Source organism: Symphalangus syndactylus, chromosome 6 (assembly GCF_028878055.3).
Source record: "Symphalangus syndactylus isolate Jambi chromosome 6, NHGRI_mSymSyn1-v2.1_pri, whole genome shotgun sequence".
Classification (NCBI taxonomy): Eukaryota; Metazoa; Chordata; class Mammalia; order Primates; family Hylobatidae; genus Symphalangus; species Symphalangus syndactylus.
In genome coordinates this window covers 63,942,741-63,956,471 of record NC_072428.2, presented here as the reverse complement: position 1 = coordinate 63,956,471, position 13,731 = coordinate 63,942,741, and the positions used below count along the sequence as shown (strand labels likewise).

Below are 13,731 nucleotides of genomic sequence, written 5' to 3'. Positions count from 1 at the left end.
ACAAATTGTAAACATACTGCCTAAAGTTATTTCAGTATGCATTTTAAAATGTATACAGAACAAGTGTGAAAGAATACCAACAGGTAACTGTGCATGTTTCGTAACCAGAGTGTATTTGGAAGGCTATTTGCTATGTTGACATTAATATCAAACAATTGTGTTTAACTGAAGTGACTGGAAAGGTGGTAAAAAGTAGGAAAAAAGGACCAAAAAAAAAAAGAATTGTAGACTGTGAAAGCATGGACAAAATCTGATCTTCTTATTTAACTCAGGTTAAGAAAATTCTTGGTCAAAGAGCAGTCCAAGCAATCAGTTCTATGGCTACCTTAAAGCACATCAGGGCTCAACAGTTCTACAACGTAGAGGTCTATGAAACACAATTGTATATTTCAAAAGCTTTAAAGCAAAAACAAAAACAAAAACAGAGCTGGGGGCGGGGGTCTGATTGAGATATTTCCCTAGATCCTGAAAGAGCTAAAATCAATTTTGGATTTAAGTTGCAAATTTTATCCCCAAAAGATGCTCATCCCACTTCCTTAGCATGTGGCTTTAGAGTACATTAAAAACTTCTTTCCAATCTACACAATAAACTATGTCCTGAAAACCTTCCTAGAAACATTAAAAAATGGTTAACTTATCTGCATACAACGCAATTTTAGAATAACAGACTTACCTGTTGAGATGCCTGAATATTTCCTACTGTCATTGGAGCAGGTATACTGCCAAAATTTCCAAACTGAGAACTCTGAAGATTTTTTTCATCAAAATAGTGTCCAGAAGCTCTGTTAAGTGGATTAGAGAAACTCTGGTTTCCAGGGCCATGTGGTCCATTAAAATTTGGTCCTTGAGGTGAATCAAATATTTGTTCATGTCTTTGGAACTGTAGTCCTTGGGATGGGGCATTAAAAGCATTGCCAGGTGGATCATTATATGGACCAGTCTGATTGAAAGATACTGATTCAAGCCTTTGTGAAGGATGATTGTCAAATCTTGTGCCTTGAAGACCAAGAGGAATATCAAACCTTGATGCTTGCTGATGTTGTGGACCATCAAATCTTTGAGGTACACCGTCAAATCTGGGTTGAACCTGCTGTCCAGGTGGTCCATCAAACCTCTGGGGGCCTGGCTGACCAGGAGTCCTTTCAAATCTAGGACCTGGCTGACCATGTAATCCATCAAATCTTGGCAAGAGTGACGGCTGACCTGGCTGCCCATCAAACCTTAAAGCATGACAACCTTCAAATCTTGGACCACCTTGACCCAGAGGCCCTTCAATTCTCAGTCCACCTCCTGGTACAGAAGGACCCTCAAACCTCATTCCACCTCCTTGTTGGACTAAAGGGCCTTCAAACCTGATACCAACCCCTGGTTGACCATGTGGACCCTCAAACCTAAGGTTCCCACCAAGTTGATTATGTTGTCCCTCAAATCTCAGACCAGCTACTGACTGACCATGGGGGCCCTCAAACCTCATTCCAACCCCTTGCTGTAGCAAAGGGCCCTCAAATCTGATTCCACCTCCTGGCTGACCGTGAGGTCCATCAAACCTAATCGCAGCCCCTGATGGACCATGACCCCCCTCAAATCTAAGTCCACCTACAGGCTGACCTCGGGGATTATCAAATCTAAGTCCACCCACAGGCTGACTATGAGGTCCCTCAAACCTTAGACCACCCACAGGTTGACCACGATGTCCCTCAAACCTCAAACCACCCACTTGCTGGCCTCCTGGTCCCTCAAATCGCAAACCACCTGCAGATCCCTCAAACCTCAGACCAGGGGAACCTTCAAACCGAAAACCACCTCCTCCTGCTTGACCAATTGGGCCCTCAAACCGCAGAGGTGTCCCCACTGGTCCTGGAGGACCTTCAAATCTCAAAGGACACCCACCTCCTAGCTGACCTTGTGGCCCCTCAAATCTCAAAGGGCCCCCTCCCCCCATTTGTCCTGGTGACCCATCAAACCGAAGAGAAGCTGGTGTGGGAGGTCCATCAATTCGAGGGCTTAATTTATTAGGTCCTTCAAAAATCATCTTCGTTGGGCCATCTCTTGCTACTGATGGCCTACTAGGTCCATCAAATAACGGTCTGTCTTCAGCTAAAGCTGTAAGTCGCTGATTTGTATCCAGGCCGGCAAATCTTGATGCTGGGCTATCTACAAATGGTTTATCTGAATCTTCGTATCGAGGTCGCTTAAGTGGAAAACGATCATTGAATGGAGATCTCTGCTCTTCTCGCACACCTTTTAAGAAGGAAAAAAATTATTTTCACTAAATCTAAAGTTATCTTAAAATCTTCTATTTTCGTATGAATGTTTATCCAAAGATATAACTATCTCACTACATTAGAGGGGCAGGAACACAGACAGCATAAAGCAGCAAATAAGAGGATGCCCTCTAGAATCAGACACACCTGAGTAACAAAAAAATTCCCATCCTATCAACATACTAATTATTTCATTTTGAGAGCAAGTTATTTAACCTCTCTTTTACTTCCTATCTGTAAAATGGGGAGAATATACACTTCATTGTGGTGTTGTGAGGATTAAATGAAATTACATATAAAAAAAACCTAATGAAGTACCTGACACACAACTGGCCTTAGAAATATTAGCTCCCTTCCCTTCCCTTTCCTTAAAGGGAAAAAACATAACAAAATAAATGGGAAAAAAATGGTAATCTGAACAGTCACAAAAATCTATCCCCACTTAGCTTGTTCATTTTCCCTTCACTGCTGTGTGATTCAATAGGCATAATCTGATTTAACTTTTTCTACCTTTAGCAGAGACTTGCTCGTCATGTCTTCTCCGGCCCTCATGGGGTGAAAGATTCTCAGCATAAGTACGACTCCCAGATATAGGAGAAAGACGTCTTGCTCTTTCACTAAATTGTTCTTTTCTGTCAAACTGTGCTCCACTATTCCTACTTGCATGTTTACTTTTGGATGGCTCACATTCTATTCCAGACAACAAGGCATCAGTCAAAGGGTAGTCAAAAATATCAGGATCTAAGAGATCAAGTCTTGGAAATGAATGCTGAACCTGTGTCCTTTTCAGTTTTGCTTTATGTTCATAGTAGGTTAATTCAGCATCAGATAAGAGAGGTTTCTTTTTTAATCCACCTTTATTTTCTTCTGTAGGACTATCCCGTACATTGCATCTATGTTTACCTTCTTGATACTGAAATAGCTGTCGAATTTGATGCACAACAACAAGGAAGTCTTCCTGTGTAATTTCACCAGATGCTAAACGTTCACTCGTCTGTATAGGGGTGATAAAAGGAAATAAAATATTTTAAATATAAAAAAATACCAAAAAAAACAGACGAAAGAGAATGATGACTACATGGGATTAATCATAGTAACTACCTTTTGAAGTAATTCTCTTTTGCTTGCAAGAGTTAACTCTTTAGGAATCTGAAGATTGGCATCTACACTTAATCGATGCTGTTGCTGCTTTGGGGCTCGAGGTGATAAAATTCCTTTAGTGCTTGACCAGCTCTCCCTATGCCTCAGATGAGGAGGTTTACTATGTTCATCAACCTGTTGTAAGCTGAAACCATAAAAGCAGTATGTTACATTGAAATGTTTTTGAAAAAATACTCAGGACCATATTTAAAGATTCTTTTCAAAGGATATGGTTAAAATGGGCATATGTAACCACAAAAAGTAATTAAATGATTAAGAGCACAAAATATGAAATCAGCAAAAACAGATATGAATTCTGATTCTTGCATGTCCTGGACTGCAGCCTTAGGTAGATTAGTTAACCTTTCTAAAATTCAGTTTCCTGATCTGTAAAATAGAAATAATAATAGTATTTAACCCACAGAGACGTAAGAATTAGATGGAAAAAAAGTATTAACAGCACCTAATTTTTCCAATTTTTAAATTAACACTATCTTTTGAAACATATACACTACACTTGACTTAAAATGTTAACATCATACCTTTTATTTTCTTCCCAACCAGATTTCCATCTTTTGGCAGACTTGGAACTTTGCCAGTTTTCTACATTCTCCTTTGGTTCAGTGCCTGACTTTGTAGAATGCTGATTTGTAGTTTCTTGTGGTCGCTCCTCTTCAGTCTTTTTCATTCGCCTTGGATCCCGAATATCCTGTTTAGTACTTCTCTTAGCATTTCTGTCTTCCCTAGAAGGTGGTGTAAACTCTTCCATATGTGACTGCTTAGCTCCAGATTGGCGAATCTTTCCAGCTTTAGGTGTCGATGATGGAGACATACTTCTTTGCCTTCGTTTGGGTGACCGCCTATCTCTTCTCTTTGGGGAATGTATAATTGGTGACCTAGACTTGGGTGATCGAGATCTTGATCGCTTTCTAGTACTCGATCTCCCTGGTTTTGTCCCCTGTTTTTCTGACTCTTCTGTTATTGTATCCTGTTTTTGTACAATGCCATTTATGATTTTATTTCTACTTCCAGCCAGTCTGTGTTCAGATGACTTCGTGTGCTCATCTTTATCCTTTTTTTCTGCAGTTTTTCTCTTCTCTTTCACATCATCATCTTTGCCATCGGTCTTATCCTGAAGATGTTTTTTTAATCTTGGATCTCTCTTGTTCATATCAGACAACCTCATACTTTCCGATTCTTGATTTTTCAAGTCTTTTGTGTGAGATAATTTGTTTTTCAAAGGTGATGGTGATTTCGATTTCGATTTCGATTTAGAATCTAACTGGTCAAGTTCTTTCTTGGTTATTTTTTCACCTGATTTACTTTTTTCTTGCTTGGATGAATTTAGTTTTTCAGAGGGTATAGTTTTACTTGTCTTAGTATCAGACTGGTTTAATGTGTTCATTAGAAATTCTTTCCTGTGACTTTGATCTTTTCCATGAGAATGTTGGCTTATCCTGTTCAGACGAGGATCCCGGTTAGTTCCTTTCAAATCCTGAATTTGTAAGGATGTTCCTGGACGGCTTTTCTCAGATTGCACAGGAACCTGATGAGGAGCTTTAACTGCCATAGGGGCAATCTGTGAAACATGTAATTTGGATGGTGCAGATCCAGGACCTAAATTGGATGTTTCCTGCTGAACACTAAGAGAAACTGCCTAAAACACAAAATAAATGTTCATGTCAACACTGTAAAACATGCAGATTGTCAAGAAATTGCAAACAATTGAAGAAGATAATGCTTTATTCAATAAATATATTTACTCAATACTATATTTAAATTGTACGCTTATAATGTATAAATTGAGATTACAATGAAAAGAAAAAGTCCATGATTTAAGTTGCCCATTATTTCTTACTAGTATTTTTTGAGATTTTATAATATAATCTCTAAACAGAATGAAAAAAAAATTGTTTCTCTTCCTAATTATTCAGGATTCTGAGCCATACTGCTCCTAAGAAATTGCTAAATCACTACACTCCGGCTGCACAAGAATCAGAGTCATTTCAGCTAAATTCTAAGTCCTAAAATTTAGTTTCTCCCAAAGTGGTGCTATTAATGAACTTATAAAATTCTGCCTTCCTGCACCTCACTGTCGAATAAGCTCAGATGCTGAGCAAAATAACTTAGTATAAAGTCATTTATGTGTAGAAAATCTTCCTGGCCTCCTTGTCATTTCTGCTTATTAAGCATAAGCTCATAAAACATTAAAGACTATGCAAAATATTTTCCACAACACGCCTACCATCTTGGGACTGAAATATTAAGTCCACATAATGTAATGATTAAACAAAATTAAGATGCTACTTTATAAGATAGCAATCTAACAGAAAACCATTTGGAGGAAATACTGTAGTTTTGTAGTTTTGGGGGGGTTTTCTTGAGACAGGGTCTTGCTCTGTCACTCAGGCTAGAGTGCAGTGAAGCAATCATAGCACACTGGAGCCGAAAGTGATCCTTCCAACTCAGCCTCTCGAGTAGCTGGGATCACAAGCATGCACTACCACACCTGGCTAATTTTTTTTTTTTTTGGTAGGGCCTCACTATGTTGCCCAGGCTGGCCTCAAACTCCTAAACTCAAGCAATCCTCCCACCTCGGACTTCCCAAGTGTTGGGATTACAGGCATGATCCACTGCGCCTGGCCTATGCAGTTTTTAATCAAGTGAATTTTACAATAAAGATATAAAAGTATAGTCTAATAAATATACTGATTTGTAAAATAAAAGTGAAAAAAGAGTACACTATTAATAAAAGTAACATGTTAATAAAATTCAAACATAAACATTACTTCCCTATTGTTAGACAGGTTTAAAATATTTAAAATGCCAATCTCCCTTACTTACCAGTTGTGCCTTAGCTTGCTCTAGCTCAAGCTCCAGCTTTTTCTGCTGAAGTTCTAACAACTGTTTTTGCTTTGCCAGTAACTGTTGCCTTATTAGTTGTTCTTGTGTAAGATTCTTCTGTATATCAGGAACAATTGGAGGAGTGGAGATGCTAGGGGAACTGACCACTGTACCAGGTGTTGAAGGCTCCTCGGGCTATAAGAAAAGACAATTTGTTAAAGAAAAACATATCAGCTAAAAAGGAAGCTAGGAAGAAAATAAAAATTATCAGCTTAACTCTTCATATTATCCAAATTCCTATCACACAGAAAACTTAGCAGAAATTTAAAACCCCAAATAAATGTTACATAATACCTAAACAAGGTGAATATATTTCTAAATAAAAATTCCAAACATATACATACTATTTTTTTTTTTTCAAATTGAACCAACTCACTACAGAGTATTCTATTTTGGCTTTCTGGCAGTAAGTTCTGTAGAAGAATTCAAAATGTGATACTTAAAAGTATGTTACTTACTATTCATATTAAAACTTACCGATTTATTTAAAAATTTAGGATTCACATGGATGCTAGACGTATTCACATTGGGGGGCAGAGGTTTAATAGGCCAAGCAGGATCTAATGAATTGACTCTGACATCCAGGGCATAAAGTTTCTTCAAAGGGAATATTTCATCCCATGTGGAACGTAACTTAAATAAACTTTTCCTAGTATTTTCATCCACCTAGAACAACAGAACAATTCTATGGCTTGTTAAGTTACTATAGAATATTTTACAAATATAAGTTACATAAATCTGCTCTACTTCACATATAGAACTGTACTACCCATTGCTAAGTATATACAACAGTAATAATTTATTAAAGGTGCATTTCTCCTTCAAAAACAGAATAATTAAAACCATTTTCACCTAGTCTTCATGCAAGCAACCAACCAGGTGAGCCTTTCTATATACAAAACGTTTCCACATCTTAGAGCTTAGTATAATATTCCTAACATTACTCTTTCTCTGGAAAAAAATATATAAAAAACTAGAAAATATAAAACTAAAAAATATAAAACAACTAGAAAAATTGATTACCTGATCGCTTAAATGTTTTAAATTATTTACACAGTAGTACAAAGTTAAAATTAAAGCAAAACTGTCTCAACTAACCAATGCTCAGCAATACTATATGGTTGGGTACATAGGAACAAGATATTGTGGTGTGGAAAGCACTTTAACAACTGAAATTCACAAAATCTTAACCACTGATAAGCCTTAGTTTTAAATAACTTATCTGTTCAGGTTTGTGATGGCGAAAAATTTTTAGAAAATTTGCCATTGCCAGGCACGGTGGCTCACGCCTGTAATTCCAACACTTTGAGAGGCCAAGGCAGGTGGATCACCTGAGAGAGTTCAAGACCAGCCTGACCAACATGGTGAAACCCCGTCTTTACTGAAAATACAAAATCAGCCAGGCATGATGGCTCATGCCTGTAATCCCAGCTACTCGGGAGGCTGAGGCAGGAGAATCACTTGAATCCGGGAGGCGGAGGTTGCAGTGAGCCGAGATTGCGCCATTGCACTCCAGCTTGGGCAACAAGAGTAAAACGCCATTTCAAAAAAAGAAATAGAAAGAAAATTCGCCATCAAGAAACCTAGGACTTGGGAAAACTGAGTTAGATTTTCAACATTAGGATAGACAGTAAAGCCTTAACTATATTCATGTCTTCACATAATAATATATTACAAGGTCATTTTAATCAACTGTCATGTTAATGCCCAGTTAGATTCAGTAAAGGTATGCTACCAAACACCCAAGTGAATTTGAACATACTGAAACCGAAACCAAGAGGTTGGTTAAGCTTCTCCTTAAGACTATAGCCTCTGGTTAGCAGTATTCAGCAAATGTCTACAATATTCTATTAACAAGCATTTTAATGCTATCTGATATAGAGCTTTCCAAATTTCTTCTGCATATACTATTTCTTTTCTCTAAGAACTTAAAAACATTTCTCAAATAGCAACTACCTATTTTCTAATAAACATGTAAAATCTAATACTGAATAGTTCTTCCAAAAAAAATTCCAATTCTACAAATCTGACAACTGACACATAGGTGTTCATCTACTAAAATATAATAACTACCACCAAATATTGACGTTAGGAAACAATCTTTAAACCTAAATATCTCATAAGTGCCTTTTTGTTCAATGTGAAAGATATAGCCTGACAGGCAGAGAATTACCTCAGCAAATCCCTTGTCTTCCTCAACATAATACTGCTTTAACCAAACCACCATGTTACAAAGTTATGGAAGAAATTTAATCTCTAGATATGAAAAATAAGCCTAATTTCTGAACACTAAGGTGGGGGGAAAAGTATTTCCAGAATAACCTACAGCAATTAACTGGTCCACCATTCACACATACCAACAACATTCACCTAAAACATACTTGAACAATGTAACAAAAGAGTAAACATTTCCAGAAAACAAAACAAAAAAACACAGAAGTTTCAGGAACCAATCACAGGTTGAGACACTGAGGGATTATGCTTTTTACCCCCCACAAGAGAACAGTCAACATCCTAACACCAGAAATGTAAATAATGAAATTTTAATTACTCTTGACGATTTCAGATCTTTTTGTCTAGTTTATAAGTGATGAAACAGATGTTCAAATGAACAAACTCAATTTTTTTAAAAAGCACAATTCTAAAAGCAAATCCATCTATTCTTAAACGGATAATGTAAACCCCTAGAATCTGTTCTAAAAATCTAACATAAAACATTAACTTCAGCCTTTCTTTGAAATGGTACTAATGATAAATGTCCAAAAGTATAAAACATTTCACCACCCAAGAAAACCCAACACAAAGCAAATATTTATTTAATCAGGAACACATTTAAAAAAAAAAAACGCAAATGTTTCTAAATGCATATGTACCTTTTCAAACACACAAATAAATGTTGCAACTAGATTTTTAGTAAAGGCAGTGAGATACTCTCTTCCAACGTTTTTCACAATAGAATCCATAAGGTACATAACAGGAAGCTTCTCTGAGGAAGGAGCCTGAATAAAAAGAAACTGAGAAGTTTAGTATAATGAATTACCACCAAATAATTATTTAAAAGTGAGTTTTTAAACCTACAATAGACCTCTTTTTGTTGATACTAAATATTTTTGAAGTAATCTTTATGAAACTTAAGTGTTCAGTCAAGTTCTCAACTCTTACAATCCTTAGTTGAGCACAAAAAGCTCAGAATCACCAGGATGAACAACAACTGTAATCCCTAATATACTCATTTAACACTCAATGAAATTTCAAGTTCATGTGGTAAAAAGACCTGTGTTTTCAGTGACAAAAATAAAGAGGAGGCGAGGGAAAATTACTTTATGTAATCCAAGTGTCAGTTTTGTGACCCATATTAACTTACAATGGTGTGCCTACACTCAAAGCAGTTTTTAGACCTCTTGTAGAAACTAATTTCCATGGGCATATTTCATATGTTCAAGTCTATGAAGCTTTTGTTACCTGTAAAATCACTAGGATTACTTCTCTATAACCCAAATGAACAAAAATTAAAAACACTTCACCTAGGAAGTCAATGGCAAAACACTGAAACTTGCACATGAACATGCAGGAAGTTGCAAGTTTGTTACTCAGACAAGAAAAACTGGATGGAGCAGCCGCTGAATCATGTAAATCAGGTTGAACTTGACTCTGGAAACCAGGATTTGTCCTGAAGATTTTCTTCACAGCCTGGACTCTCCGCCGAGATATTTTCCTCTGACATGCACAAACCAGGGGTTATAAATTTGTGCAGAGCCAGTGTGGTGATGCTGATACAGGTGGCCCTTTCCAAAGTAAAGAAATGTTGCCCCAGTTCAACTGCAATGCCTACCCACCACTGGCTTTTAGAAGGCACAGCAAGCTTCCAGAAAGCATCAGCAGGTTCACAGACTTGTTGAGGAGCATTAAGACACACCATAATAGTTTTAACTCTGACTCCAAAGGAGCACCCATGATTAAAAAAAAAAAAAGACAAAACAAAAAAAAAAAACTTAGGTTATCCCCATTTACCCACCCCATGTGTATAGGAATCTTAACGCTGAGTAACACTTAACCATAGCTGCCTGAAGCTAGGGTAGGCTCACAGTTCTGGAGTACACAATGCCATCACATATAATAAAACCAATTGCCCATACAAGTGTGTGGAAATGCTCTTGCTTCTGATAACACCTTTACAACCAAAAGTTGGCTAAGGAAAGCTTTGAATAACTTTGTATGAAAAATTTCTTTTAAGGTACTGTCTAATAAAAGGGTTCACCCACTGCATGTGGGTCAACTATATTAAGTACGAACATGTCATATGGTTTACTGCTGTGTCTTTACCTTACCATATCATGTTTTACACCATTTTAGTCATTATTGTACTTATGAAGATAAACAGGCTCTCTTAAACACCAAAGTCTGTTCAGTAGGCTAATTTTTTATTGTACAAGTGAAGTCCTTATATGTATTATTTTTTGCTACTGCTCTCTCTTGGGAGGAGTCAAATTAAGTGTGAATCCTTTAAGTTTAGTAACGCAGAGAAGCTAAATAAGGACACAAACATTCACCTCCAAAACACAAAACCAGGCCAGTTTGCTACCAAGCAACGGAAATCCCTCCCCTCACCCTCGATCCCAACCCAGATTAAAATAGTTCCCCCAAAGTGACTTTTACATCTTTTCCTCAATCTGGCTTTACAAAAATAACCAGGAAACGTGTGCCCCCAAAATTTCAGCTGTCTTTTACCAGCAAATAGCCCATCTATTTTCATCACTGTGTAGCGATATACAAACACAAGTTTTATGTGGTCACTATATTCAGCATTTAGTTTTCGGTTCTCGAAGGTCTTCCGGATCCATTAAAAACCAGAACTGTTCTTTGAGTGACAACCTGAGCTGCTAAATATAAGGCTCTGTGGAATATTAAATCCCAAGATACGAGGTAATTAGATTTTAAAAATCAATGTTTTTGCCTTAAAAACACAAGTGCTATAAGGCATTTAATGTCAAGTTAAGCCTTCAACAAGGCAAAAACTAAGTTTTCATGTCCAAGATGTTTGTGGTATCAATAAAAAGCATGTTGAGTATGAGGAATGCTTCCTTTTTAAATCTTATACTTAAAAAAATAGCTGTTTTACATACACTTTCACAGGAAAAAGTGAACGAAAACTTGTATCTTAGCTGTCAGACTGAGCATGATAAACTTGTCGAGGCCCTTAAAAAGAAAAAGGAAAAAAACCCTTTCTTTTCGTCCTCTTTAAATTATGAAAGGACCACCTGAAACCGTGTATCTTGTGAAGAGGTTTACCCAAAAGAGTGGATGGAACCTAAAGAAGAATGAACCCAAGTCACTTAAAGACTTTTGTTTAAAACACACAACCACGTAGATAAAAATAAGTCTTGGAAACAGATTCTACACCTTACAAAGGTAAATAAAAAAGACAAATACATATTTTATATGTTTTATTCACAAATTTTATAATACCAGTCACACATTTCAAAACCATTTATTAGAGTCAGACCACTCAGTTTTACACTAGACAGAAACCGTCTCTAAACAATATATTGGTGGTTGTTGTTAAAGTGGCCTTTAAAAAGGGGTTCACTCTGCTAAAAGGAGGCTCATCCTGATAACTGCAATCACTAACAACTAGAAAAAACTAAACCGTGAGTACAAGCTTGAAAAATAAAATGTAGCACTGGGACGCTATTAAAACTCATGGTAACTAAGTTTAACAGTAACTTTACTTAAATGACATATCGCTCCCATATGAATCCACAGAAGAGGAGGACTACAGGGAAATATAAGGTGGCAGAGGACCACTTCTGTCAAGGGGTAAAGAAAAACACTCCTTCGCTATCAGGGAAGGGAGAAAAAGAGAAAAGGAAGAGGAGGAGGGACTGAACTTTTCAGAGAAACTACAAGTACTTGTTACCCTCTGGGCCAGTTCTCCACCTACAGGTTGGATAAGATCTCCTCCCCCCACCCAAACCCCACCCTCAACCCCACTTGCCCCTATTTTGGGACAAATTAGACCCTCCAACAGGAGAATAAAAGTTTTATCTAGCCGCCCCCACCCCAAAATGGGGCTGACGGGAGTGAGCAGCTGCCTGGCTGGCAGGGAATGGATTCTCCTCTCTTCCCTTTCGCATCATGTGCTTTTCAGGCGCCATGTTGGGCTCCTAACAGGCGGCTGCTCCACTCGGGGCCAAATCCCTATTCCCACCCACCAACAGCTCGCTCCCAGGTCCCCCTTCACCTCCTTCCAACCCACAGAACACAATTACCAAAAAGGGTGCTGGGGGAAATTGGGAGACCCACTCTCCCACTTCCCAGGGGATTAAAATGGCTTATGTTAACTCTTACTTCCCCAAACCACAAACTGCCTTTAAGTCTCCCCCACCCCAAAGGGCTCTATTCAAAGCGTGTGTGTGTCGGGATATACAATGCGGTGGCCTAAAAAGGGAGTTGGAAAGCGGAAGTGGGACTCCACCCTTTATCCTCCCCACTCCCTCCCCCCCAGAGGCCCATGCTCGAAGCCTGGGCCAAAGACCGAGCCTGAGTTGGAGGGGGCTGGGGGGGTTGGAGAGAAGGAACACTGTCCCCCTTGGGATGGAAGCGAGACCTGGGATGAGGCTGACACTAAAATCAGGAAGTATTAGAAGTAATAGGAGGCTGCGGGGTGTATAAAAACCTTGGCGGTTTGGGCCTCGATGAGAGAGACGATCTCCTTGGCGAAGGGCAGGTTCTCCTCGGCTAGAATGGTCAGCATGTTGATGTGCGGCTTGCTATTGAAGGTCAGGTCTTCGAGCGATGACTGATAATCCCGACAGGCGTCCTCCCGGGCCCCCGCAGCACCGGCCTCGGCCGGCGTCTGCTCTGACATTGCGCCGCGGCCCCCCTCCGAGGTCCGCCGCAGCTGAAGCTGAAGCCGCTTTGGATACCCCGCCTCCCTTCCGACTCCTCTTCCTCTCCCCAGCTCTCTCGCGGCTCCGGCTTCACCACATGCTGACCGCGGAGGGGGGATGGGGGACGACACAGGGGGAACCTCGGGTATGAAACGCCGCCGTCTTGCGGGTGATCTCCGTCCACTTCCAGCCGCCACAGAAGCTTCTTTCTCCACAGACACAAAATGGCGGCGGCAGTGGCGGCTCCAGCTCCGAAAATGTCTTTCCAACCGCTGCGTCGTGCGAAATGAACTAGGGGAGGGGAAATGTGCGGTAAAAGGGCGGGGCCGCTGATAAAACCAGGCGTGATTGGCTGGCCTGGCAACGTCATGAGCCCCGCCCCCAGCCCTTCCGCAGGGCGTCCTGGCACCGCCTTCTTCTCCGGCCTCTACCCGGACTTTCGCAACATCTACTGCTCGGAGGTGCACTGGAAAAGACGGCCCTTCTCATTGGCCAATTCATAAAGGACTGTTCGGTCATTTGTTACCATAACA

At 39.3% G+C, this 13,731-nt stretch overlaps 1 protein-coding gene across 4 annotated transcripts in view; it reads right to left on the bottom strand.

The window, feature by feature from the left end:
• The window catches only part of PCF11 (PCF11 cleavage and polyadenylation factor subunit), a 28,599-nt gene extending 15,097 nt beyond the window's left edge, over positions 1-13,502 (bottom strand). For 2 of the 4 annotated variants that reach the window (XM_055281248.2, XM_055281249.2), the window contains exons 1-8: positions 12,985-13,501; positions 9,182-9,307; positions 6,786-6,974; positions 6,249-6,443; positions 3,947-5,061; positions 3,366-3,549; positions 3,168-3,258; positions 674-2,241 (exon numbers count right to left, since the gene is read on the bottom strand). In XM_055281248.2, coding sequence (XP_055137223.1) covers positions 674-2,241; positions 3,168-3,258; positions 3,366-3,549; positions 3,947-5,061; positions 6,249-6,443; positions 6,786-6,974; positions 9,182-9,307; positions 12,985-13,176 — 3,660 coding nt within the window. In that variant the 5' untranslated portion in view covers positions 13,177-13,501. Of the gene's footprint in view, positions 1-673; positions 2,242-2,774; positions 3,259-3,365; positions 3,550-3,946; positions 5,062-6,248; positions 6,444-6,785; positions 6,975-9,181; positions 9,308-12,984 lie in introns of all 4 variants that reach the window. The other 2 variants (XM_055281247.2, XM_055281246.2) reach the window with 2 other exon arrangements.
• Positions 13,503-13,731: the final 229 nt, after the last annotated feature.